This window comes from Puma concolor, chromosome C2 (assembly GCF_028749965.1).
Source record: "Puma concolor isolate L17-30 chromosome C2, mPumCon1.1.hap2, whole genome shotgun sequence".
Lineage (NCBI taxonomy): Eukaryota > Metazoa > Chordata > Mammalia > Carnivora > Felidae > Puma > Puma concolor.
In genome coordinates this window covers 99,467,789-99,495,682 of record NC_141675.1, presented here as the reverse complement: position 1 = coordinate 99,495,682, position 27,894 = coordinate 99,467,789, and the positions used below count along the sequence as shown (strand labels likewise).

The window sequence follows — 27,894 nt, the reverse complement described above, 5'->3', positions numbered from 1 at the left end:
GCGCAGGCGGAACAAGGTAGGTCGGTAACCCATGGCAACGGCAGCCGTCCCCCGGCCTCACAGTCACCGGAGCTCGCTTTAATATTACCTTTGCCTTTTACTGGCGCCCGGTGATGACGCAGTGCTCCCTGATTGGCTCTACATCGGAGGCGGTGGTTCAGGGGTCCGAGAATCCTGTAAGCCGGACACGTGGTAACGAACTGCGAGGAGTTTGAGGGGTCTCAAGGCCAAAAAAGTTGGGAGTTGTGCACGTAAGTCCCCCCTTTCCCTGAAAGAATGGGGGCTACTGCGGGTGGTTGAGTCGCGTCGCCCCCAGAGGCTCACTGATTGTGTTGCAGTAACTGTAGTTGTACTTCTGTCATGTCTCTCCTTCCCTTTTCTGGCTCTTCTGATGGATCTTGGCTTCTCTAAATCCAGATTCTCCCAAATCCTGTAAGCTTCACTTCATCTCTGAGAGAAAAGGGCCTCCTTTCGACTGCCCTCTGCTCAAGAATGAAGTTCTCAGCCGGAAATGTTTCCTGGACGGCACAGGGTACTTGGGAGGGTTGGGAAGATCTCGAATCCTTGAGCTCAGGGCTTCGCGAGGTCTGAGGCCACTGGAGGCATGGAGTGAAGAAAACTCCATCCTTACTGATTGAACTTAGACGTACCCGGAGACATTGCCCTCTAGGATACATGGGTTCATACAGGCAGGGTGGTAGGCTTACAATGGGAGCTTTGAACCCTGCTTTGTGGCTGACCTCTGGCAACCTGTTTAAAACAGCGCGGACCCTTCATTAACTGATCGGCAAACTAGGAGTGATAGTACCTAACTCACTGGAGCGTTGTAATGATGAAAAATCAACATAAACATAGCGCTTTGCCAGGAAACATAATGTAAAGTAGATTAGAGATGGTGGAAATGAGATTAGGGGAGCTGTGTCCTCAGACTTTTGCAGAGATCATAGGGCCTGCTCTGTAACTTGAGTGTCTATCACAAGGGTGATGGTTGAATAAATTGTGTCACATCCAAAATGTAATATCATGAAGTAGTTATTTTAAAAGAGTAAGTTAATTCTGTGTCTCTTTTTCAGGAAAGATACCCATTTTCTCCTGAGAGAAAAGCAAATTGCAGAGAAATGCATACAGTGTAGTGTATTTCCATTTTTTATAAAAAACATCCACACCCATCTATGAGTACGTTTAAATGTTCTTATGAGTATGGAGAAAGGTTGCAGAGGCTGGGAGAATGGATAAAGGAAGAGAAGGGAAAACAAGGACAATAATAAGAACACTATAGCAAAATGGAAAATAGGACTATAAAATTGTATCGTAACATTACAGTTAATGTGTGAACATTGCACATGAGTATGGACAAGATGGGACTCCTAATAGGCTACCAGCCTGTTAGAGTACAACATCTAAAGCCAGACTTCGGTGATTTAAGTACTGGCTCTGCCACTTTGCAAATGGTGACTCTGTTAGCCTTCAGTTTTCTCCTGTGTAAAATGCATTTAATAATCACATCTGTCTTATGAGGTTGATATGATGGTACATTTTATCAGGGTTAATATGTAAAGGACAGTGTATGCCCAGTAAATGTTATTTACTGAAGTTACTATGTGAAATTGTTAACTTATATTGTGATTCCTGACATATTTCGGTTTACTTCTACCATCTTATTTTGTGTTTTCTATTTTTGATGAGCTTTTCGGTCTCATCTCTTTTTTGCCTTTTATTTATAGTAACCAATTTTTTCTTTATCATCTCCCGTCCTTCCCCAGTGAGTTCAGAAATTATGCATTCTGTCATTAATCTTTTAATGGTTACTTAAAAAATCCTTAACACACATACTTAACAGTTTTACATTATTCCTTATCTCTCCCCTCCTCCCAAATTGTGTAAGGATTTTAGGATACTTTTCCTCTGAATAGTCTCTGTCTCATCTTCTGTTACTGTTTTCTAGAATTTTAAAGCCTATCATTTCTGTGTGTCTTTCTGAGTCAAGTCAGTGCACCATATTGTTTGGAAGTCCTTCAGAATTTTTTCTAGGCATATACAAACATTTTGGAGTGTATGTGTACATATGTGTTTATAAATATGTATGCAATTTTTCTTTAACAAAAATATGTACTCACCTAAGCTTGTCTAAGCGTATTGCAGTCATCTGTCCATGACAGTCTGTAGAAAATTCATCTAATACACATTTAGAAATCCTTTCTCTCCTGAAGGAATGCTAGCGGTGGAGGGTGGCGTGGGGAATGTGTGGCCCTGGCAGCATTAGGACAGGTATAGTACTGCCAGAGGTGTGGGGAATTTTTGTTAGCCCTTGTGAAGGCACAGATCCATTGACAGCTTATCAGTTGTCCTTAAAGCCATAAAGATTTTTCCTTGAATCATTTCCAAATGGTTTTTATAATGGTTTTTCCTTAAGACTTTCCCAGGAACTCTGTAGAAGTGAAGTGTGAATGTATATTTAGAAAAGCATCACACCACAAATCTTAGAAGATTCCTACAGTGAGTGACCCACACGGAAAGGGTGATGAAGGCAAATAAAAAGCAGTTGATATTTTGGAGTCTGTTGGTTTTTTTCTTGAGAAATTTGCTTGGTTTGATGGATTATATCCCTCCCAAAGCATTTTTTAAAAACATATATATGGGCGCAGCTGGGTGGCTCAGTCGATTAAGCGTCCGACTTCGGCTCAGGTAATGATCTCATGGTCCGTGAGTTCAAACCCCGCATCGGGCTCTGTGCTGACAGCTCAGAGCCTGGATCCCATTTCAGATTCTGTGTCTCCCTCTCTCTCTGCCCCTCCCCTGCTCATGCTCTGTCTCTCTCTGTCTCAAAAATAAATAAACGTTAAAAAAAAATAAAAACATATATATGAATATGTATATGTGTGTATTTGTATTTACATTACTCCATAATAAAAACTTTTTGTATTTGAGCCCCTAGAAAAAGGATGCACTTATAAAAATTACCATAAACTGAACAGTGAAAAGGAAGGTGTGGTTCTTTTTCTTCTAGCTCTGGACAAAGTTGTGTGTTATTTTTTTAAATGTTGATTTCCAGCTGAAGGTCATTCTCTAATGCTTTCTTTAGAATTCTTAATATTTGTATCCATTCTCACAATACAGAGAATCACTGACAATAGCAGTTTATCTATTACAATACTTTTTCTTAAATGTAGCTGTCTACTTTTCCTTGTTTACTTTTTTCTTTGGTGACATGTCGATTTTTGATCATTAGGATGGGACTCTGAAGAAGCCCCAGATAGCAGAATGTGAGTACATAGCATCAGAGTCCTGCATGGTGGAGAGAACCAAGCAGATATTCCTCTCCAGTTGACCTAGTGTATTCAGTATAATAAGCTGAGGATTTTGAATTTTACATTCAACAGTATCGGGAATAAACTTTTGTGCATTGTATCACAGGAGAACACATCTCTGCATCTAAGAACATGGTGGCCAATGTCATCTAGAGCTCCCAAGGACCTAATGACAGACTTTGGGCTAAGAATGAAGAGAGCTATTTCTTCAGTTGAGGAGAGAGTGGGAAGGGGAGATGAGAGAAAATGTTTTCAGGATTGAGTGGATGATTAGTCACATTTGAAGCTCTTCTGTTAAAAGATGGGACTCCTAGAACATGTTTATTGTTTCTTTCCACAAGGATAGGACAAGGAGGTCCCCGAGAGAAAGGTAAGTCTGGGAAGCCAGGAGTCTGGGCTTCCAGATGTAGCTGTTTCTTCCCTCTTGGAGAGTCCCTGTGTCTAACCTTGGAGAATCTGAGTTTGGTTATTTTAGAGAATCAGTGGGTTTCCTTTCAGTTATCTTTATATATGTAATCATTACTTGCCCTTCCTATTCTAGATAATATATTCATGTGGCATTTGGCTTTCCATGTGGTACCCTTTAGGTCATGAATGCAGTAACTGGTCCTCTTTCGTTTTTGGTTCTCAGATTAAATTATGTGCATTCTGATTTGGTTTTTCAGTCTTTGAGATTAGTTTGTTTGAGCCTGACCCTGAGGGTGGATCTGTGCTGGGTGTGTGGACAAGATCAGGCTCCAGGGTTTGCCACACAAAAGGACCAGGGACTAGTCCACCAAGATCCCTGATAAAAGTAGTGCTAAATTGCTTATTAATTGCATGTATGCTCCACGTGGTTTCTCACCTCTGTTTGGACACAATATAAGAACAAATTGGGAGATAATCTCACCTCTCAGAGATTATCTCTGTTTATCTTTTGATGTATATTGTTCCATGTAGTTTAATAAACCCCAGGATGCTGATTTGGAATGTGCCTTCTTCATTTTTTTTTTTTTTTTTTTTAGTGTTTGTTTATTTATTTTGAGAGAGAGAGCACGCATGCACAAGTAGAGGAGGATCAGAGAGAGAGGGAGAGAGGAAATCCTGAGCAGACTCTGCCCTGTCAGCCTAGAGCCTAATAACAGAGAGCTTGATCCCATGAACGGTGAGATCATGACCTGAGCCGAAATCAAGAGTCTGACACTTAACTGACTGAGCCGCTTCAGTGCCCCTGGAACCTGCTTTCTTTATGTAACAACATGTTACGAAAAATTGCTATGTTGCTTAGCACTCTCTCAAATTAGAAAAAGAAAAAAATGAATCAAATCAGTAATCAGTATGGCTTACATAGTGTGGCCTTCCTCTATATACATTTTAAAGGCTGAAAGTTAGCCTTTGGTGAAAGAGTGCACACTCTTTCCATGATTAGTCTTTACTCCCGTCCTTCTGTTTGTTTGCTTTTCTTCAGCACAGACAAAAATTCCGTGACTGAATTTAAATATGGTTGATGTCATCATTTTGCTTTAAGACTTGGAGAAGGTATCTTATTCTGTCCAGGTCTTTTCCTATTTCTTTCTTCCTGCTATCTAAAACAGTTGTAGGCTGGAAGTAGTAATAAATATGCTGTCATTCATCATCTTGTAGGTTACTTTCTTTGTAAAATGCTTAGCCTTTAGATGTCATGGAACCCCTGAATGTACTGTTCTTTTCTTATCAGGACCTAGAGGAATCCCCCAGAATGAAGCTGAGTCTTACCAAGGTAGTTAATGGCTGTCGCCTAGGAAAAATAAAAAACCTGGGCAAAACAGGAGACCGCACCATGGACATTCCAGCCTGCCTTCTGTACACCAAGACCGGCTCTGCCCCACACCTGACCCATCAGACATTGCATGCTATCCACGGGGTTCCTGCCATGGCTCAGCTTACACTGTCCTCACTGTAAGTGTTAGATCTGATCATTTAAGTATCAACTCTGGCAGCAGCTTAGATACCTTAATAAGGTACAGCAAAGAGAAAAGACTTTTATATAAATATATAATTTATTGTCAAGTTAGCTAATATGCAGTGTATATGGTGTGCTCTTGGCTTTGGGAGTAGATTCCCGTGATTCTTCACTTACATAAAACACCCAGTACTCATCCCAACAAGTACCCTCCTCAATCGCCAGCATCCATTTTCCCCGCCCCCAATGCCTGACCCCCCACTCCCTTCCACCCTCAGTTTGTTCTCCATATTTAAAAGTCTCTTATGGTTTGCCTCCCTCTCTGTTTGTAACTATATATATATTTTTTTTTTCCTTCCCTTCCCCCATGGTCTTCTGTTAAGTTTCTCAACTTCCACATATGAGTAAAACATGATATTTGTCTTTCTCTGACTGACTTATTTCACTTAGCATAATACCCTCCAATTCCGTCCACGTTGTTACAAATGGTAAGATTTCATTCTTTTTCATTGCCACGTAGTATTCCTGTGTGTGTGTGTGTGTGTGTGTGTGTGTGTGTGTGTGTGTGTGTGTGTGTACACGCACCACATTGTCTTTATCTGTTCATCAGTTGATGAACATTTGGGATCTTTACATAATTTGGCTATTGTTAAAAATGCTGCTATAAACATTGGGGTACATGTGCCCCTACAGCACTCCTGTATCCTTTGGATAAATTCCTAATAGTGCTTTTGCTGGGTCATAGGGTAATTCAATCTTTAATTTTTTGAGTAATCTTCAAACTGTTTTCCAGAGCAGCTGCACCAGTTTGTATTCCCATCAACAGTGCAAGAGCGTTCCCTTTTCTCCACATCCTCGCCAACATCTGTAGTTTCCTGAGTTGTTAATTTCAGCCACTCTGACTGGTGTGAGGTCGTATCTCAATGTAGTTTTGATTTGTATTTCCTTGATGATGAGCAATGTTGAGCACCTTTTCATATGTCTGTTAGCCATTTGGATGTCTTCTTTAGAAAAATGTCTATTCATGTTTCTGCCCATTTCTTCCCTGGATTATTTGTTTTTTGGGAGAAAAGACTTTTTTGATTATATGTACAAAAATTTGTAGATTTTTAGAATGAAATCAGAGATACCAAATAGTATACATTATCTGACCCTAATCTGGAAGCCACAGGCCAGACCTACATACCAGAGCTGCTTCACTATTCTTCTGATCCAACCGTGCCAGTATGGTGGCTTTCATTGCCATTACTCCCAGAGGTGACAGGCAGGGAATGCTAGGTAAGAACTAAACAAAGACTCTAGAGTCTGTCTTCATGTACCAGCCTCAAACTTTTCCCTTTATCTGCATATGTACTTGCTAGTACTATTTTATGAAAACAAAACTAATGGAGTTAAATCATTTTATGTAATGTACATACTGACTTTATCCTTCATTGAAGAACATGCTATATGATGAAATAACTCTGCAATATTGTGTTAATAATAGGGGAGGAAGGAAATCCGGGTATTGGAAGCACTTAATCTTTGCCAGTTTCTGTTCCCACAGAAACACTTGTAAAGTGAAGACCTATGCTCTGGCTAATGAACACAACCTAATGAGTTGGGACTCTTGGATAATGGCATGCTTTGTTGTTCAACACTACATTTACTGTCAGCTGTTGCATAGAGTATCTGTAGGACAATTCATTATGTATTTTTCTGTTTTGCTCATAGGGCAGAACACCATGAGGTCTTGGCAGAATATAAGGAAGGAATTGGAAAGTTTATAGGTAAAAATTGTTATTTGTGTTTGTCTTGTGATGTATTAATTTGAAGTTTGGAAGTGCTGTTGACTGATCTTTCATTCAGACACTTACTTATTCATTAATTTAATGAGCACTTATTGGGCATCTGAGAACCACACATTGGGGATTCAAAGATGAATAGCAACAGTTGCTTCCCCAGTGGAACTCAGAGCCTGTCTGGGATAAAGATTAATAGGTAATTGTAGTAGGATGCAGTGACCGCATTTGCAGGATTAGTACATGTACCATGAGAGCCCAGAGAGAGGAGCACATAATTTTCTGTAGGGGGTACGTGTGGAAGGAGGTCGGACTAAAGAAAGGATTCTTGAGAAAGAGGATGAAGGGGTATCTCAGCTGAGTCCAGGAAAAGTAGGAGTTACCCAGGTCAGGAGGTGGGCACAGTGGTGGAAGTACACACGTGTGGGCAGACACACCAGGCACAGAGCAAAGACCCAGAGGTAAAAAGCTGCATGAGACATACCTAAGATTCAAAGCAGTCTAATATGTTTGAGCCTAAAACATAATGCAGAAGACCAAGTGTTTACCTATAGCTATATTTTCATGTTAATATTTATTATCTTTTGTTCCAGAAATAGGATTTTATATGCAAATGTATGTGTCCATTTGTTTGTAGGAAAGCTTAGCAGTGCCAGCTTGAGAATCCATTCTTCTGTAGACAACTTTCTCCTGAAGCTTTCTCCCAATATCTAAGACTCACATAAGTGAATGAAAATTTTGTTTCCATTGGTTATTCAGTCCTCTGCTTCTGAGGAAAACTTCATGATAACTTGGTGGTAGTCACAAGGCCTTGTATTTCAGTAGAGGAATTTATGTAATGTTTTCCTTGGACTCAAACCAATTTTAATTTTTCTTTAACGTTTATTAAGAAAATTTCTTTTAGCATTTATTAATTTTTGAGAGTTGGAGGAGACAAAGCATGAGTGGGGGAACGGCAGAGAGGGAGACACAGAATCCAAAGCAGGCTCCAGGCTCTGAGCTGTCAGCACAGAGCCCAACGTAGGACTCAAACCCATGGACCGTGAGATCATGACCTGAGCTGAAGTCCAAAACTTAACCAACTGAGCCACCCAGGCTCCACTAACGTTTATTTTTGAGAGAGAGAGACAGACAAAGCATGAGCAGGGAGGGGCAGAGAGAGAGGGAGACACAGAATCCGAAGCAGGTTCTAGGCTCTGAGCTGTCAGCACAGAGCCTAACGTGGGCTCAAACTCAAGAACCATGAGAATCATGATCTGAGTCAAAGTCAGACACTTAACTGACTGAGCCACCCAGGTGCCCCTAGACCGAAACCAATTTTAAAACCAGCTTTAAAGTATACAATTATAAATATATAGTATAAATACATACATATATATGTATTATATATGTAATTAAATATATAATTGAGTGAAAATAGCTAAATAAGCTTTCTAGGGATAACCATACTAACTGAAATTATGGAAATAGGTAGAGAGCTGCAGAGTTGTTTTTTGTTTTTGTTTTTATTTTTTAGTTTGCTTTATTTTCTGGGTCTTTTTTCAGTGAAATCCTTTTTTTAGTAAAATGCAGGGTTGCATATGAAATTTAAGCACATATGGTTTAGTAAGCACTTTTTTGGATTTTTTTTAATGACAATATTTTTGAGTAAACAACCTAAGAAATTGTCATCTTGAGTCAATGAAACTTACTGAGAATTTGATTCATTTTCAATATCCTGTAGCTTACCTGTAATTCTGCCTCAAGGTCCCATGTTGTGGGATGGCTTGCTTATTAATGAGATTACCTTTTGACCATATTGTTTTATCTTTCCAGTAGCTAGTTCCTTTGGATGGTACCTAGAATGAACATACTTGATATCAAATTTTTCTTCAAAACAAATCAAGTAGGGTCAATGTGGCCCTAAACACTTATTGTATCTCATACTTCAAGATGTACTTTTTTTTGTAGCAACTCGTTGGTCATTCGACATGAACCTTTAATTCTTTTTTCAGATGAGTAGGTTTTAAAGGTAACTTTTTCATTCATGTTGACAGGCCTCTTATAATTCTAAGATCGGATATGAACAGTTTACTATGTTTAGAGTTGCTTTATCCCGCAGTACACTTATAAAGCTGCACTCTGTTACAACACAGTGTAATTGTTGATGTAAGTGCTTTCAAGAGTTCTTTTCTATGTCTATACAGGCATGCCAGAATCGCTCTTGTACTGTTCCCTGCATGATCCAGTCAGCCCCTGCCCAGCTGGTTACGTAACGAACAAGGTATGTTCTCAGAAGGGCCTCCAAGGCTGCAGCTTTGTCCCAGATAGTCAGCCTATTGTATCCCTCCAATGCTGGATCCCACTGTCTGGGTTCCTAGCCCATTCCTGACCCCTTTATACCTTTTCCTTATGTCTGTGAATATAATGGGAGGTGTGGTTTATAGGAATTAGAGTAGGGCTGCCTGTGGATGGGGTTAAGGTAAGGAATATATCCTCAGCATTTTCATTGTTGCAAAAAATTGGGGGATGAAGGAAGGTCAAGTACATAGCAAAAAAAAAAAAAAAAAAAAGAAATTGCTATGATGGTAGAAAGCAATAATTTTTTTATGCCATGCTTTATTTACAGTTTTAACAACCTCAGGAAGTGCTAGGGAAGTTGCTGATGAGTGTTATCACATGTATAACTATATATAGTAGAGTCTCAGTGTAATACTGCTTGCTTTTAGAACAGAATTTGAAAAAGCTGGGTGCACAGCCAGAGATTTTAGCTAGTGAAGAACAGTATCAAAAGGACTTCATTACAAGTTTTCACCTGAGACATGGCACATTGGTCTTGTCTCTGAGGACTACATTCTGGCAAGGCCTCGGTATATACTGCTGCTTTACAAATGCAATTACTTTTCCTGTACCCACCTTATTGATGTCAACAATATCTGTTAATCTTGACTAAGTATTTTAAATTATTCTTCTGCTTTAAACTTTATTTTGTAATTTTAATCCAAAAGATGATATTTTTACTTCTGTTATCTACCCCATTTGTAAAGGAAAGAGGATTTATTTAAACAGTGTTTGGTTTTTTAAATGTTTATTTTTGAGAGAGAGGGAGAGACATGGAGTGTGAGCAGGGGAAGGGCAGAGAGAGAGGGAGACACAGATTCTGAAGCAGACTCCAGGTTCTGAGCAAGCTGTCCGTACAGAACCCGATGCGAGGCTTAAACTCACGAAACATGAGATCATGATCTGAGCCGAAGTTGGACGCTCAACCAACTGAGCCACCCAGGTGCCCCTAAATAGTGTTCTTAATTAAGCCTTAGGCCAGAATAAAAAGATGTATGTGGCTTCCCCATTTATGTCCTTGTCAATCTCTTCTAAGAAGAAAGATACTGTAGAGGAAGGAGTAACCAAAAAAAGAACATTATATGGAGATGCTTATGTATTATCTGACTTACTTTTTTTATCTGTATCTAACTCAAGCTAGTAAATACTTACTAACCTTCAATAATATGTAAGGGTCTAGACTAAGCTTTTGGGGTACAAACATGAATTGAGATATTCTAGCCAGAGTACTTATAAAGTACTTATAAAAGTATTTCTTATGAAAGAAATAAGTACAAATTACTGTAAGAGCTTAGAAGAGTGAGTGATGGATTATGCCCAGATAGGTTTGGGAAGCACAATAGAGTAGATGATATTTGAATTCTGTCCTGAAGGATGCATAGTATTTCACCAGGCAGAGAGGAAGGGAAGGGCATTTCAGCCAAAAGGAACAATGTGATCAAAGACAGAGAAAGATTGAAGTCTGTGGTGTATTTAGGAACAGCATGCATGGGGTGGGGTCTCAGAGAATAGAAGACTGGACTAGAGAAGTATAACAAAGAATTCTTGGGGCTAGCTCAGAAGCTGGCTGTGTGGCCACCGAAGGGTTCTCTAAGAGCTATAAGGTCCTTGGAGAATTGGAAAATGGTGCAGGAAGCTTCTACTTACCATATCTAGGATATTGAATTGCCACCATATCTCCATTTGTAAAGAGGAATTAAATTCACTATTGCTTTACCATTTTATTATTATTCTTTTTATTTGCATGCTCCTACTGATTCCTCATTATTTTGTTCCCTGACAGTCTGTGTCGGTGTGGGGTGTTGGGGGACGAGTCGAAATGACTGCTTCCAAGTTCATGGCAATTCAGCAGGCCCTTCAGCCAGACTGGTTCCAGTGCCTCTCAGATGGAGAGGCATCTTGTGAGGAAGCAACTTCCATAAAAAGAGCCAGAAAGTCTGTTGATCGATCACTTCTATTCCTGGATAATTGTCTCCGGCTGCAGGAAGAGTCAGAGGTAAGGCTGTACCACTCACCACTCCTTTCTGTTTGAAACTGTCCCTTACTTAGGTTCCTTTTCTGCTCCTCCTCCCGCTTCTCTGCTTCTCACTTCCTGGTCTCTTTAACTCTCTTGTTTTCTTTTCCTGAACCATAACTACTCTTGCTCTCTAGGATTCTGTCTTAGGCTCCTTTTCACCCCACTCTGGACTTTTTCCCTGGGCAGCTTTCCCTTAGTTTTAATTGCTGAATAATTCTGAAATTGCATGTATAATCAAGATCACTCTGCTTAGCTTCAGAATTGTATAAAGTGGACTTTAGCCGAGTTGTATTAGAATATCCCTCACATGCACCTCAAACTCAGAGTAACCAAACTCAGTATCTGATCTCCTCAAACCTCTTCTTTTCTTCTGTTTCTCGGTTTATAGCAGCCACCAAGTTCCTCAGCCCAGAAATTTGAGTCTTTCAAGGCTTCGTTTAATACCCAGTTTAATATCCAACTGTCCACTCCTTCTTGATTCCTAGGAATCCTTCTTGATTTCTAGGATCTGCCTCCTCCTCCCCATCCTTCTTATCACCACCTTGAGGCAGAATAACCTCATCATCTCTTATGTGGACAGTTACCTTTTAATTATTCTGTCTCTGGTGTCATTTCCATCCAATCCATCTTCAGCCCTGCTGTCTGAGAAGTCTTCATAAAACACAAATATGAGCCCATAAGAACTTCCTGAAAATAATTTAATGACTTTCCATTCAGCACTTATGTGGCAGGGACAGCCTGCTGTGACCTGGCCTCTGCCCACTTCTCCAGCTCAGGACTGGCTGCAGCTGGCACTCTGGCCCTTCTCAGTCACTTGCAGTTTCCAGCAGTGTTACCCTGTGTCATTCTGCTGACGCTGTACATGGACTTCCTTCTGGGCTGTTTCTTTTTTTCTTATCTCCAGTCGTATTCCTTCTCTTGCTTCCAGATCCAGCTGATTCCATTACATTCATTGTTCTAGGAAGCTGTCCCTGACCCTTCCAGGAAGTTCTGTTCATCCTTTGCCACCCCTTTAATTTGTATGTGGCCATATTATATAGCTTAGGTTATATTGTAGTACAATGATTTCTTCACGTGTTTGTCTTTATTACATTGTGACCTCCTTAAACTCATTTTCTGAGCATCATTTTTGTATCTCCATCATGTAGCAGAATGCCTGACGTAAGGAAGCCCTCGATAAATGCTTGCTGATGGTAGCTGGGTATGACAGGGTAGGGAGGATGTAGCTGTGGCAGGAAATCAGAGATCCTGGGTGCAGACTGAATTAAGCTCACATGGAGAGAGCAGAGCTAGTGGGAGAAGAGAAGGTGTGACCACAGGGGAGAATTCAAGCATTGACACCATTGATATGGAGGAATCCTGAGCAGTGGTTAGGTCCCACTGTGGCAAAGCGCATTGAGTCTGAAGAACATTGTTATCTTTTTTTTTTTTTTTTTTTTTTTTTAAATTTAACTTTTATTTATTTTTGAGACAGAGAGAGACAGAGCATGAATGGGGGAGGGGCAGAGAGAGAGGGAGACACAGAATCGGAAGCAGGCTCCAGGCTCTGGGCCATCAGCCCAGAGCCCGATGCGGGGCCTGAACTCACGGACCGCGAGATCGTGACCTGAGCTGAAGTCGGACGCTTAACCAACTGAGCCACCCAGGCGCCCCAAGAACATTGTTATCTTAAGTGTACCAATAAAAAATGTAATTGGCTACCAACGTTAGTGTACATGAAATGATTAGAAGAGACCTTAGTTGTCATTCTGAATAGAACGCTCAGTATCCGCAGTAAGAGCAGCATGGGGACATTGCCGTGGGTCCTAATTGTTAGCGTTGCTCACTAGCAATTGTTTTGAGCCGGTAATTATCCTTGTAGGATGAGTAATGTTTCCATGAGTAGAAAGGAGGACAGGGAGTGTGACAGCATGATTATTAGAACAGCTGGATGAGCCTCAAGCCCCTCTTCCATGCTAGTCAGCCTTACCATTTCACATTATTGCTGTGTGTTGGTCCCTCTCTCTGTCCCTATAATCATGCTATTGTCTTGACATGATTATTACATGGTTATTACTCTTACATGTGTCCCATTTTTTTTTTTATTTATTTTTTTTTTCAACGTTTTTTATTTATTTTTGGGACAGAGAGACAGAGCATGAACGGGGGAGGGGCAGAGAGAGAGGGAGACACAGAATCGGAAACAGGCTCCAGGCTCCGAGCCATCAGCCCAGAGCCTGATGCGGGGCTCGAACTCACGGACCGCGAGATCGTGACCTGGCTGAAGTCGGACGCTTAACCGACTGCGCCACCCAGGCGCCCCCCCATTTTTTTCTTGAAAGGGAACTTTATAGTACTATTATGTACAGGAAAAGCAACAGCACACACTTAGCCCAATTTGGTGACCAGTTCTTTAGCCTTTGCCTTTTCCAACTTGGCAATGCAACTTGGCAAACCACTGACTTTGGACCCAGGATGTTGCCTCCCCAGTGATGGCGGACCTCATCATATCTGTCATTGTAATTGGTCCTGATGGCTTCCAGCAGTTTAGCCAGAGCTCCTTTGTCTTCTGAGTTAACCTGTGTGAAGGGACAGTGGTGCAGGTCTTCCTGTGGACCAGATGCCCCACCTGGCCTTCCCCTTGATGATACAGTATGGAACTCCCATCTTAGGACACACGGCAGGCAGGAAGACAACCAGCTCAATGGGACCCATATCATGTGCAGTCACTACCAGCTGAGCCATTTTGTTTTCCTCCAAGGGGGTAACAGTATTAGCCCCAGCTTGAGGGACGGGCGGCCTCTTAGTGGGGACATCCCCTATGTTGGCAGCTTTCTTAGCCCAGGCCTACAATCTCTTTCTTCTCTTGCTTTGTCTGGTCTGTATTTGTGGGCCAGCTTAGGTGTTGAATAGCTGTGTCCATCCAAGACCAACGTCCTGGGTGGACTGGTTAATTGTGGGAGGTACTTTTAGACGTTTATAGAGAAGAGCCCTTTGCCGCTGCAACTGGATATAGTTGCAACTGGACAAAGTGGGTGAGGTCCCTTTTGGGCTGGATGTCCTATTTGATGCCAAAGTTCTTGGGCCTTTTCTGAGACTGGGAATTGACCACCTTCTTGGCCTCCTGCTTCTTCATGACAGCAGAGGCCAGAGCCACCTTCTTCCCCTTAGGCTTCTCTCCTTCCAGCATCTTGGATGGCTGGAGGAGAGAGCACCTATGTTCCATTTTAGATAGTAAGTTATATGATTATGCTTCTTACATCCATGAAAGGAGGCTTTCCAGATAGGGCTGTGTCAGTCATGGAAAGGGGCAGGCCTGTGTAACTACCTACTTTGTATGTCTGCATACCTCTTTTCGTCACTGGATCCTCTTACTCTTTTTTTTTTTTTTTTTAATGTTTATTTATTTTTGAGAGAGAGAGAGCATGAGCAGGGGAGGGACAGAGAGAGAGGGAGACACAATCCAAAACAGGCTTCAGGCTCTGAGCTGTCGGCACAGAGCCCAATCTGGGGCTCAAACTCACAAACCGTGAGATCATGACCTGAGCTAAAGTGGGATGCTTAACCAACTGAGCCACCCACGCACCCCTGGATCCTGTTATTCTGAATGCCCTTAAATACTTAAATACTGTTGCTGGCACTCTTTTCTTCATATATTTCCTAGGCCAGGGATGGCAAATGGGTTTCATCCCAAGGTGCTTGGAGCTGTGCCTGGGTGCAGCAGGAAGAGAGTTATCTGTCAGCCATGTCTGCCATGGGGAGTGGCAGCAGCATGCCAGGCATCTGTCGTTCTAGCCGGGCAGTCACATTTGTATCACACATGTCTGAAACTTTAGGTCTGTATACTTAGCGGCTGATACCTCAAACTCACAATGCACAAAACAGAATGATCATCTTGCCTCACCCTCCACTGTTTTCCTAGAATTTTCTATCTTTGCTCTTCTCATCCTCTCTCTGGACTTCCAAAACAGGAGCTAGGAGTCATCCCAGACTTTTCCCCCTCTCCTTGGGCAACTAATTGGTCAAGTTTGTGGATCGTACCTTCTGATGAGTTTTCAGATCCTGCCCCTCCCCTTCACCCACTGCCACTGCTTTAGTCTGGGTCCTCTTGGTCTTTCATCTGGATTATTAAAGTTGCCTCCTACCCATCCTTTAGCCATATTCACTCTTAATTCATTTCTGTACACAGCAGCCCAAGTGTTCCTTCTGTTTGTGTCCCTCTTGCTTAAACTGAGAAGTGAAATTCCCTTTTCACAGCAATCCAGGCTCCTTCCCCATTCCTCTCTTCTACCAGAGAGCCACTGTCAATTTGCATTTTTCCATGCAAACCTTACTTTTTAGTTGCATATACATAGTATTTACATATATACATGACTATATGGGGTTCTTATTGCACGAATATGATCATATGCTCAGAAGTGTGCTTGTTTTGTTTAGCAGTATCTCAGAATTTCATTTCTTGTCAATGCCTATGTTGCTGTATCCACTGCATTCTTTTTAAAACACCTGAGTAGGAAGACACTATGAATGTATCATAATTTATTTAGGCCTTTACTCTATTAATGTATACTTGTTTCCAGTTTTTCATTATTCTAAACATTTTGTGAATATACCTTGGTGCTTATGAATGAATATACTCGTAGGAGAGATTCTTATAAGTGGAATTTTAGGACATAGGATTAAAGCATCGACATTTTGACAAGTTTTGTTTAGTTGGCCCTCCCAAAAAGCAGAACTAATTTCTACTCTTCTTTAGTTATCAGAGTATGTGTCCCTTCTCTAACACTTTTTCCTCCACTGTGTCACTATCTGTCTTTTAACAATTTTGTCGGTGTGATGGGCAAAAACGGTACCTAATTGTTGCCAATTTGTATTTCCCTACTGGTGAGGTTTAGTTAGCTCTCCATATGTGTACAGGGCATTCACATTTATTTTTCAGAAGTTCCTATTCACATTCACATATTTGCCCTGATGTCTGTGGGTTGTCATTTCCTTAGAAGGTTTGTTGGAGGCTTTTCTATGGTATAAGTATAGTATGGTATCTATTCCGACAAGCAGTGAGTTCTCCTTTGCCTCTCAACTCCTTTGTTGAGAGTATGCTTCACTAGAGAAGTTTTGATGATTTTGTACTCAAATATGTTAGCCTTTTTGGGTAAGCTTTAGCTTGCTTAGGTAGGCTTTTCTTACCCTAAGATTATAAAAACTTGAATGTATCTTTCTGATACTTCTATAACTCTGTTTTTATGTTTAGATTATAGGGCCCTGTGGGATTTGTTTTTGAAGATGGTGTGCAAAGTAGTTTTTAGTTTTTCGCAAATGGACAGTTAGTTAGTTCCCAACCGTACAGTTCTTTTCTTTTTTTAATGTTTATTTTTTAGAGAGAGAGAGAGACAGACAGAGTGTGAGTAGGGGAGGGGCAGAGAGAGAGGGAGACACAGAATCCGAAGCAGGCTCCAGGCTCTGAGCTGTCAGCACAGAGTCCAACACGGGGTTGAACCCAGGAACTGTGAGATCATGACCTGAGCCGAAGTCGGACGCTTAACCCACTGACTCACCCATGTGCCCCCAACCATAAAGTTCTTAAAGTCATCTCTAAGAGACTTGGAGGTAACCTAAATTGTACTTGCTCAGTGTTAATTTAATCTAAGCTCAAACATGACTATATGTGCTTATTGCCTCAGTTTCTACTCAGTCTTTTCTTACTTATTTGGGTGGCTTTCAAGTTGTGGTTTTTGGAGCCCTAAAGGTTCTCAGGGAGGAGGGAGTATCATCCTCCTTTCATGCTTCAGCTGTAGCAACTGCACTGAGATCTCTTCTATCTCTTGGTCTTCCATGTATAGTCCATTTAAACGAAGGTTTCCACTACTGGAAACAGTTAAAGCATCCAGTCTTTTCTTCCTGTAGGTCCTTCGGAAAAGTACCATCATTGGTGTGATTGAAGGTGGAGATGTGATGGAGGAGAGACTGAGGTCAGCACGAGAGACAGCCAAGCGGCCCGTAGGTGGCTTCCTTCTGGATGGCTTTCAAGGGAATCCCACAACCCTGGAAACTAGACTGTACTTGCTGTCATCAGTCACTGCAGAGCTGCCGGAGGACAAACCCAGGCTAGTGTTCAGTTAGGACGCAGGCCAAGTTTCGTGGGCTTCAATGCAGGGGTGCTGGTGATTGTGCATTATGCCGAGTCTCTACATGGGCATGTCTTTTGATGAACTGATTATGCCTTTTCTGGGCTGAATCTGCTCAGGCTGACTGTGGGAAGAGTTTCCATCACAGCTGTCCTGCCTTTGATTTCAGAATATAGACGAGGACAATTGTCATGTGAACTAGTTTATTTGATCCTCATAAGGGAGGGCAGGTGTTATACTGTTTCCCTTCATTTTTGTGCCAAGTGCAAATATTCTTCATTATAACATGGCCCCTGGGGACAAGAATAAAGTCGTATAGGACTGTGGCCTTAATCAAGGGAAGTTGAGGACAGATTGGGGGTGCCTAGCAGAACGAAGGTGGGCTGTAGTAATAAGAACCTGGAAGAAGTTCTTAGATTTGAGGCATGTAGTAACTGTCATTTTTTTTTGAAATCAAGGGTACTGGCATCATTAATGGGGCTAGTTCTTTCCATAAATAGGACTCAGTATGTACTGGTGTAGAGAGGTGATCTACAAGATTTAAAGCTAAAAATCCTAAGGTTCTGAGTACAGCTGATGTCTTTCTTATTATACTACCACCATTTTTCTTTTTGTTTTGTTTTGTTTTGCTTTTTAATCTCTAGTTTTTTGTCCAACGTGGTGTGAATATTTATGCTTTTTTCCCTACACATCTGTTTAGAGGTTTGATTATGGGATGCTGCTTTATACCTCTCGGGCTGTTGAATGCTATATAGTATATGTAAGTTTTACCACTTTAAAAAAATCCCAGGATAACTTGCAATAAAGTGTATGAATCTTATGGACAGCGTGATGAATTTTTACACATGTATACAGCCCTGTAACACAGAGTTGAACAGCCAGAACCACCAACCCTTTGCCAGTGCAGCCAGAACTTCCCCCATCGTTTTAACCTGGTTCTCTTGTGTTCATTGCTCCCCCTCCTGTGATTGTCTTGTTCTGGTGCAGATAACAGTCCAGCACTAGTATTTCCAGTCATTTTCTAGACTTCTTTGAGCTAAATGCTCACAGATGTCTGTTACTGGATTTGAGTGCTGGGATTGTTTTTCATCCTATATGTGTGTAGAAATGCCATCTTTAGTTGGAGAGGAGTTCTAAAACATTAGTTGAAGGAGACTGTAGTCATACATATAAATGTTCTGGTTGTTTAATATTACATAAGATTTTTTTGGACTTCTCTTAGAAATCAGGGAGTCTGTTAGCTTTTCTCTGTGAGTTCATAAAAGGGACTGTGGGTAGAAAAACAAACTAAGAAAAGCAGCCAGCCAGCCAACCCTGATCCAGGTGTCTCCCCTTCTTGTTTTAGTGGCAAAACCTGGTTGAGTATGATTAACCCTCCCAGAATGCCTTACCCATTACCTCTGAAAATACCACCTCATTCCATGTAGACTTTTTATTAATGGAGAAAATACAAAGAAGAATAAAACCAAATAGAGTTTAGATCCTGTGGGCAGAGTTCAAATTCTGAGAGCAAGAGTTGCTTTGTAAATGAACCTATGAAGAATACAACAGATAAAAATGTCTTTGTTGAACCAATTATAAAAAAGAAACTATAGGTAAAATACAGTTAAGACATGGAAAGTATTTGAGGGGGAAATAAAGCACACAGCTTTGTACTTTTTTTTTGTTTTTTAATCTTTTAAAAATTGTGAAGTATAGTTGACCTATAGCTTTGCCCCCTTAAAAAAATCTGTGTAATGGATAGATAGACTGTAAAGTTCAGTTGAAGACTAGGGAGGCTGTTCAGAAGGAATTGGCGGGGGAAGGAAACTAACTTTTACTGAACTTCTCTTTGGGACTCGAAACTCCTCTGTGTGTTTTTACAGTTAACTCCTTAATCTTCGCAACACATCTGTGAGCTATGTATTATGCTTTTGTTTTTAAAGTTAGAAAACTAAAACCCAGAATGGTTAAGAAACCTCCCTAAAGTCATACAGTAAGTAAATAAAGGGCAGAACTGGGATTCGAGCCCAGGTCCCTCTGCTGCCCAAGTCCTGCATTCTTTCCACCACACCTTATTATCTGTTGCCTGCTACACAGTCTGGCATTGTCCTCACGTCAGTGTTCCTACTGTTGTTTTCACAGGCTCATCTGTGGAGTCAGCCGACCAGATGAGGTGCTCGAGTGTATTGAAAGAGGAGTGGACTTATTTGAGAGTTTCTTCCCTTATCAAGTGACAGAGCGGGGATGTGCCCTGACTTTCAGCTTTGATTACCAGCCGAACCCTGAAGAGACGTGTAGGTTTTCTGAAGTTAGTCTCTGTGATAGCCTCAAGTATCTTCTATTTCCTCTTCATTTTTGGCTTGAGTCACAAGCCAGAGATATGTGCATACTGTAACATCAGCCTTTTATAAAACTACATTTTTGTTTCTTATCTATACGCTCTGGCATGTTGGCACACAAAACCCGGTTGGTTCTTAGTGCTATCCCTGTAGCTCATCAATTATTTGGAAGTGATTTTATAGTGAGCAGAACCAAGAAAAACAAAACACTTTCTATTAACAATTTGAAAAAAGAACATTCAGAGTGGATAGTGATGAAAATCTAAGAACAGAAAACCTTTTAACTGCTTACTAAAAGTTAATTCAGTTTTTCACAAAAGAGTTCTTGTCTGCTTTTTGCCAAGGCTATGCTATCAAAATACAGAAGAGTCTTACCCCATCTGATCCTAGTGTCACTTTTGCTTTTTTGGGTTTTTCACAGAGATGTGAAAGCTGTTTTCCTCTGCTAACATTGCTTTGAAGTACCACCATCTTCTTTTATTGTTTAGTTAGAAGTCAAGAAAATCAGTTCCAGGGTCTGACATTTAACTGACAGTAGGAAAAGAACTGGGATATGGGCTATGGGCGTCGGGCTGGGGTTCCAGTTTCTCGGGTGGCTGTTGCATGCCCGGTCTGCCCGCTGGCCTTTGCAAGGGGCTCTCCCTTCCCGCTTCCTGCTGTCCTTTGAGCTCCTCCGTCACCACCAGCCTTACATTGAACTCAGGCCAGAGACTTCTTAAAGGTTCACTTTATTCCCCAGAAGTTATTAAAATTTCATCCAGAAGATGTTATAGTTTTATAAAGCAAACTAACCATTAACCGAAATTGGATTGTTCTGGAAACAAATTGGTTTGCTCAAATTCTTATATATAGAAGGTCAGTTTTACTGTCCTTTAAACTGACCAGAATATAATGTATGCTGATGAAAAAGCATACCACAAACTCCATAAATGTTCATTTACAAGCTTAATTATTTCCATAGAGACATGGGTAATTGTTATTCTGTACCATGAATATGTAAAACTCTACAAAGAACCCGATACTGAATTCTCAGGAACACACAAGTTCCTTTTTGGCTAGAGAAAGGTGTTTCTTCATGATTAGGAAAACTGAAACAGTTTGAACATTTTCCATTAAAGTATTATTAACAATCATATTTGTGTATGTGTGTGTATAGTAAGTTAAAGTCTTTTGCCAATTACAAAGTGACAATTGCAAAGGAGTAAGTTGCCTGTATAGGAACTAATATAGTTCCCCCTAGTGACAAGAATTTTGCAAAAAGCCAGGGTGTTATTGCAGTGTATCAGCATACAAATTCATGGCAGCAAAAGTATAACAGCCTCAATGTTGAGGTCACTTCTTTCTTTCCTTTGATCTGGACAAAATTATCTTCTTAGTGCTATCTGTTTATTCTCCTTGGGCCAACCCTGAACTTGTTACTACTCCTTCCCAGTAATACTTCTCTGCTTGCCCCTGTTCAAGACAGCTGGCTCTTTGCATAGTAACTGGTGTTTCTCTTATAAATCCAGGAACATTCTTTTCTTTTCTTTTTTAATTTTTTTTAACATTTATTTATTTTTGAGACAGAGAGAGACAGAGCATGAACAGGGGAGGGGCAGAGAGAGAGGGAGACACAGAATCTGAAACAGGCTCCAGGCTCTGAGCTGTCAGCACAGAGCCCAACGAGGGGCTCGAACTCACAGACCGTGAGATCATGACCTGAGCCGAAGTCGGACGCTTAACCGACCGAGCCACCCAGGCGCCCCAGGAACATTCTTTTCTAAAGAGTTCAGGGGAACAACTCAAGTCCCCATTTAGTTCTGGATAATCTGAGTTCCTTCCAGGGACTCCATACAGAATACATAAATTAAAACTATATTCTACTTTTAATCTATTTGGAACATAGGCAGTTACAAAGCACAATTTGCATGTACATTTTGATGAGACATAACTCCCAACACACACACATAGATTTCTACCCGCTTCCAGGGGCTCCTGGGTGGCTCAGTCGGTTGAGTTTCCGACTTCGGCTCAAGTCATGATCTCACAGCTGGTGAGTTCAAGCCCCGTGTTGGGCTCTGTGCTGACAGCTGGGAGCCTGGAGCCTGCTTCAGATTCTGTGTCTCCCTCTCTCTCTGCCCCTCTCCCACTTGCATTCTGTCTCTGTCTCTCAAAAATAAATAAACATTAAAAAAAAAGATTTCCACCCCCCTCCAAACACACACACACACACACACACACACACACACCCTGTTTTCTTAAAATCATTCCTTGACAGTAAGATTATATATTACATACTTGTAACCATAGTTTGCTTAGACATTGTTGAATCTCCAAGTTTTGATAATCTAGAGAATGTCAGTGATCATCTTGGTCCATATTACTACTTTCCTTGTGTCATTTCCTTAGGATAAATTCTCATGAGTGGAATTACAGAGTCAAAGGGCATAAAATAGTAACTAGAATAAAAATCTCCCAATGGCCACTCTTTATCTGATTTTCATTCAAGACTTTTTGTTGATTTGTCCTTTAGTATCACAACAAAATGGGACACAGGAAGAAATAAAATACGCAGATCAAACAAAGAAAATTAAAACAACCAGTTGTAACCAAGAAATTACATCATTTGAAATTAATCTGAAGGAAAAAAAGTAAGGAATTTTTTTAAGTTTGGATTTTGATGTCTGACTTTTTAATTTCAGTCTGTTTTAAAAGTTTATGTAACTGTTCCCTTTTCAGTTTATGACTTCATAAAATATTTATAGTTGGATATTATTTGGGCCTTCTCAAATTCAGTTCCAGAAAAACTCTTTTTTTCTGCAGATGAATTTGTGTTCTTTGTCTTGTCAGAAAACCGAGGCTAGATAACTGTTGTTTTAGAAGAGCTGTCAGAAACATTAGGCCAAATACATTGTCTGGTGTCTTCTACTCTTTCCAATTACTTTAAATAATGACAGAGCAAGATAAAGATTTCAAGATAAAAAACAACAAAGTGTTTAAATTCTAAGGAACTTAGGTCATCTTGGTTATATACAGATTATAAATCTTAATAAAAGATTTCCCTCTATAAAGAATGAACTAAGAGATCTTGTAACTTTGTATTTGGCCTAAAGTGGTAATTATTAGTGAACCAGTGAGGGAGTTTTCTGTGAGTTTGGTACTCTCACTTCTGTGCTGGCGTGTTTTTGGTCTTATGTAAAGGAACACTCTAGGGATTCAGACTTATGTCTATCTAGTAATAGTACAGACTTGAAAATTTATGAAAGAATATGAAAATCCTAGGTCTAATCTATATTCTACAGGGGCTTCTTGATTATAGGTCTGAAATGGTGATGTTTACCACATTTAACTTCTTGGAAAATGGCCAAGGAGATTCATTGCTGTTTTTAAAATGCTAGGGTAATATAAATGGGTTACTACTAAAATTCCCTTACATTAGATTTAACTGGAAATTGTAGTTTTCTTATTGCCAGCACTAGACCTAAAGTTCAGATCCTAGCACTGCTCTTGACTCTGTGACCTTGGTCAAGTTGTTTAACTTAAGAGCTGATAAAAAGTGACATGTGTAGTGCTTAGTATGTGTCCAGCAGTGTCCAAATCCTTTGCTATATCAACTCATTTAATTCTTGCAATAAGTCTCTAAGGTAGGTACTGTTATTACACTTATTCCCATCACAGATGAAAAAGTAAAGACACAGAGGGAGGTTAAATGACTTGCCTGAGTGAGTCGAGCAAGGCATCAAACCTAGGTGTGGTAGCTCTGAGGCCCTTCCTCTTGACCCCCCCCCACCCCCCCACCCCCCGCCGGCAGAGATTAAGTGAGACAGTCTTTGTCAAAGTGCTTTGTAAACCACAGGAATCTATGCAAGTGAAAGGTCATATTGTGTCTTGGGTCCTAGTTCTGTGGCGAGTGGGAAAAAAGTGTCATTCATCAGAACAGCGTTTGCTATCATTGTGTGCCTTTGCAGTGTGACCGACAAAGCTCAGCATGAGGGAGTGATCACGTGACTCTCCTGATGCTCCTGTGTAAGCCTCAGTCCAGGAGGTTATATCTGTCAGAAGAAGACTCCCAAGTCTCCTGACTCATGCTCTGTGTTAACTTTTCACTTCGTTGTCATCTTAAGCAGGTGACCGGCACTACATTTGCCAGTGATGTTATTAACTATTGATTATGTACCAGCAGAATAGATAGCAGATTTCTTATATTCCTCACTTACTGGAATATTGTTGTAACTTCCTTTCTCAGGTACCAGGAGGACTTTGATCCACTTGTGAGAGGGTGTTCCTGTTACTGCTGTAAGAATCATACTCGTGCGTACATCCACCATCTGCTGGTGACCAACGAGCTGTTGGCTGGAGTCCTGCTTATGATGCACAACTTTGAACACTATTTTGGTTTTTTCCACTCCATCCGGGAAGCCCTAAGAAGTGACAGACTGGCACAGTTGAAAGAGCTCATCCGCAGGCAAGCGTCTTGAGACCTGGCATACACAAATCAGACTTTTCACACTGAGACCGCCCCACTGTTGTCACACAGGAAGAAGAGAAGGAGAAACAATCTTAGCTTTAATTATTTGTATTTGAGAATAAGGTGTACGCAAATAAGGAATGTTTGTATCAAACTCTGCCTCCATGAGAAAGGAGATTTCATATAAAGACTTAAGTGACCCCAACTGATCAGAAAGAATTAAACCATGACCTTTAATATTTCAATGCTAACTTTTTTTTTTTTTTTTTTTTGAGAGAGAGAGAGAGCCCATGTTTGCGCATGTGGGGGCAGGGGCAGAGGGAGAGGGAGAATCTTAAGCAGGCTCCATGCTCAATGCAGAGCCTGATACGGGGCTTGATCTCACAACTATGAGATCATGACCTGAGCCAAAATCAAGAGTCAGACACTTAACTGACTGAGCCATCCAGGTGCCCCTCAGTGCTAACTCTTTTAGTCAATGGAGATTCGTTTAGTCAAAGACGAAAGCTTTAGGTGAGAAGGGACAGCCTTGAAGTGGGGTTGATGAGATTGTATGGGTTCGTTGAATTAGATTAGAGCTGGAAAGGAGATGATTGGTCATGAGCATCATGACTTCTGTAGACATATGGCTGTTGACTGTAAAAGGCATCTAGCTGATTTAAGAGCTTCCTAGTTTTAATTCTTATATTCTCAGGGCCCTCTTGGACACTTCTGCCTTCCAACCTGCCCCAGTACTGCAGTCAGTCAGAAAAGGTTCTTGGGACTTAACCAGGCTCACATCTTCATGGAATGTGGGGCTCACACATTTCTCCTATGATCAGTTGGCCCAGGATACACTCTTTCATTTGACCACGTTATCCGTATGTGACTTGTCTATGTCCATGCAGTGGCCTGTTATGAGCCGAAAAGTTTGCCCAGATGTTTTTGTCTGGTCATACAGATCCACTATGGTCTACCCTGGGCTCATTAATAGTCTAAGCACATAACAAGTGTAGCCCCATCACTGCACATCATTCACTATGTGCCCACTTGGATGGAGCCCTGGCCTGGCAATTACAAGATTGGGTTTCACTTCTACTCAGCTGTGACACCTGAGCAAATCACTTAACCTCCCCTTGCCTATTTCCTCCTGAACAAACAGGGACAGGTATGGTGGACAGCACCACATGACCTTCTAAAATTCCATCCAGCTCTAATGATTGGGGAGCAAAAAGTTTTAGATTGGAGGCAGCCTTCTTGTGTCCTGGTTTATTGATCACTGTTGGCCTGGTGAAAAATGCAGTGGGCAAAATGCTAGAATCGGGCAATAGTAGAGAAGTTTGCGAGCCTTGAAAGAGGTCAGCCTGTGAATTCTGAAGTGCTTGGTGAATTGGCATCAGATCCTGAGGCTGTGAAATCTTCTTGGGGCATCTCTGATTCTATGAGTTTTCTGCTCTCACCAAAAGAGTGACATTCATGTTGATGGTGCGACAGGTAATTTTCATTTTCTTTAGGCTTTTCTATATTTGTCATGTTTTCTGTAAGAATATATATACACTTGTGTACACATACAGTTTTTGTAAAAACAACAGAACCAAAAAGATGCCTTTGTTTTTTTTTTTTTTTAATTTTTTTTTTTTCAACGTTTATTTATTTTTTGGGGGACAGAGAGAGACAGAGCATGAAAGGGGGAGGGGCAGAGAGAGAGGGAGACACAGAATCGGAAACAGGCTCCAGGCTCTGAGCCATCAGCCCAGAGCCTGACGCGGGGCTCGAACTCACGGACCGCGAGATCGTGACCTGGCTGAAGTCGGACGCTTAACCGACTGCGCCACCCAGGCGCCCCCCATGGATGCCTTTGTTTTTATAGGAGCATGGAATATATTTGTTTTACATTATTAGAATATATTTTGCTGTTTGTTCATTTCAGTGGGCATTACTGAACATTGTGTTTAATTATTATGTGGTTACTATATTTTTATGTGTTGGGTATCTATATGTTTTTCTTTTATTAATGGTTTAGGAAGGTTCATAGCATTCCTATAATCTCTCTGCCATGAATGGCAAGGGTACTTATGAAAGAGTTTCTGCTCTCAAAGAGCTGATTGCTTTGAAATAGATTAGACTTATTCATATGTTTGTATTCCTGTTCAATGTCAAATCCTTTGTTGGAGGAATATTAATAAATATCCCAGAATCCATATAAAATTTATGAGTTTTATTTTTGTTCAAAACACTGAATATTCTCCCCAGCATTGTTCATTTTTCTGGGTCTTTTTCTTATTAGCACATTTGAAAAAAATGTTTCTTTCCTTTAATGTAAGTCTATTAAAGTCAATAGCCAATAAACACTTTTAATTAAAAAAATATACTGTCTTCTTTTCTGTAAATAGTAGTGAGTCTATTGAACAAAATATTAAATTTCCATGATACTAGAGATTTTCTCCACTGGAAAAAAGATTTTTTTCTACATTTATTTCATGTGTAGTCATTGTTTTAAGGGCACTTAATGCTGAATGCAGAATCCAAGGAGATTCAACAATGTACCTGTCTCTTTAAATTATATAATTAGGGGCCTTAAGACCATGCTAGCACATAATAAAAATAATAATAACCACAACCTAGGGAGCATTTTTAATGTACCAGTTACCTTTGTAAGTGCTTTCCATATATATCTTGTTGACCCTTAGAATGAGGCTGTGAAGCGCTGATCATCTGTTAAGAACGAAGTTTCAGGAAGGTTGAGTAGCCTGCCTGGGGGCCTACCAGGCATTTCTGGAAGGTTGAGTAGTTTGCCTAAGGGCCTACCACTAGTCAGCTCCCAAGTTCAACTTCAGCGGCATCTGACTAAAACTCTGCGGTTAACCATTACACTAAATAGCTTCTTGTGACTTGCCCCTGGGTTGAGGGGGCTAAGGGAAGGGAGGAGAGAATAGAAGGGCCGTGTGGCCTGAGGTATGGGGTGCTTCTGGAGCTTCACTGCAGCCCAGCCCTGGCTATCACTCCTCCAATGGGGAATGGCCGATATCAGCCTATGTAGTCCACAGTCCCATGCTGGCACCTGTAGGTGCTCAGTGTGAGTTGCCATTCCATGTTCCCCAATTCCTTCAGCCCCCAGTTTGGGGACTCTAATCACGTCCTGAATGGTGTTGAAAGGGTTGAGCTCTGTGATCAGTTCAAGTGGACTCGGGGAATCAATAGGAGTCTGAGGTGTCCTAGATGTCTTGGGGGAGCGATATGTTATTCTCTGGGAATAAAGGGAAAAGATTCTTCTAAAATATTTTTTAAGCCAAATACTTGTGTAATTAAAGCATTTTAATAAAAATTTCAAACAAAGATCATCAAAAGGTCAAGATTAGAGTGTGTAAGCAACTATCTTATCCAGGATGGTTTTGTTTTTTTTTTCTGTCCAGGCAGCTTGGAGCTCACTGAGAAACCACAGAGTTAAATGATTATCCTGTGCCTTCCTGATTAGAAACAGGCTGCTCTCTGCAGTTTGATTAGTCTCGCTCGTAGCTATGGGATTACAGCTTATTAAAACTGACAGTGCTATGGAGGGCAGGGAGCCGGGAAGGTCAAACTTACATGCTGAGCCAGCCACCAGCAAGGCTCTGCCTTTACCTGAAGGTTTTGTGTAATTGGCATTCATTTTAATATTCTTTTTCATTTCTTTCCCTTTTTTTCAGCGTTTGGGTCT

At 40.9% G+C, this 27,894-nt stretch overlaps 1 protein-coding gene and 1 pseudogene across 2 annotated transcripts; one reads left to right on the top strand and one right to left on the bottom strand.

Annotated features, from left to right (window-relative positions):
- Nucleotides 1–42: 42 nt before the first annotated feature.
- QTRT2 (queuine tRNA-ribosyltransferase accessory subunit 2) lies at nucleotides 43–24,469 on the top strand. 2 transcript variants are annotated; one of them, XM_086675390.1, is made up of 10 exons: nucleotides 43–251; nucleotides 3,415–3,678; nucleotides 5,005–5,225; nucleotides 6,943–6,998; nucleotides 9,197–9,273; nucleotides 11,113–11,325; nucleotides 17,230–17,429; nucleotides 19,575–19,726; nucleotides 22,284–22,401; nucleotides 23,997–24,469. In XM_086675390.1, exons 3-10 carry the CDS (start codon nucleotides 5,026–5,028, stop codon nucleotides 24,226–24,228), a joined length of 1,248 nt encoding a protein of 415 aa, XP_086531516.1. In that variant the 5' UTR covers nucleotides 43–251; nucleotides 3,415–3,678; nucleotides 5,005–5,025; the 3' UTR covers nucleotides 24,229–24,469. The 2 variants fall into 2 exon arrangements, with proteins under 2 accessions (XP_086531516.1, XP_025768688.1); XM_025912903.2 differs by lacking the exon at nucleotides 3,415–3,678 and having other exon boundaries at nucleotides 44–251.
- Nucleotides 13,714–14,613, bottom strand: LOC112849302 (large ribosomal subunit protein eL8 pseudogene; annotated as a pseudogene).
- Nucleotides 24,470–27,894: the final 3,425 nt, after the last annotated feature.

What these genes read in the sequence shown, in the direction of transcription:
- QTRT2 (XM_086675390.1), top strand. Translation starts at nt 5,026, where the DNA reads ATGAAGCTGAGTCTTACCAAGGTAGTTAATGGCTGTCGCCTAGGAAAA. An exon ending in CAGCTTACACTGTCCTCACT is followed by an intron (nt 5,226 to 6,942) that starts GTAAGTGTTAGA and finishes TTTTGCTCATAG; the next exon opens with GGCAGAACACCATGAGGTCT. An exon ending in GCCGAACCCTGAAGAGACGT is followed by an intron (nt 19,727 to 22,283) that starts GTAGGTTTTCTG and finishes TTTGTCCTTTAG; the next exon opens with TATCACAACAAAATGGGACA.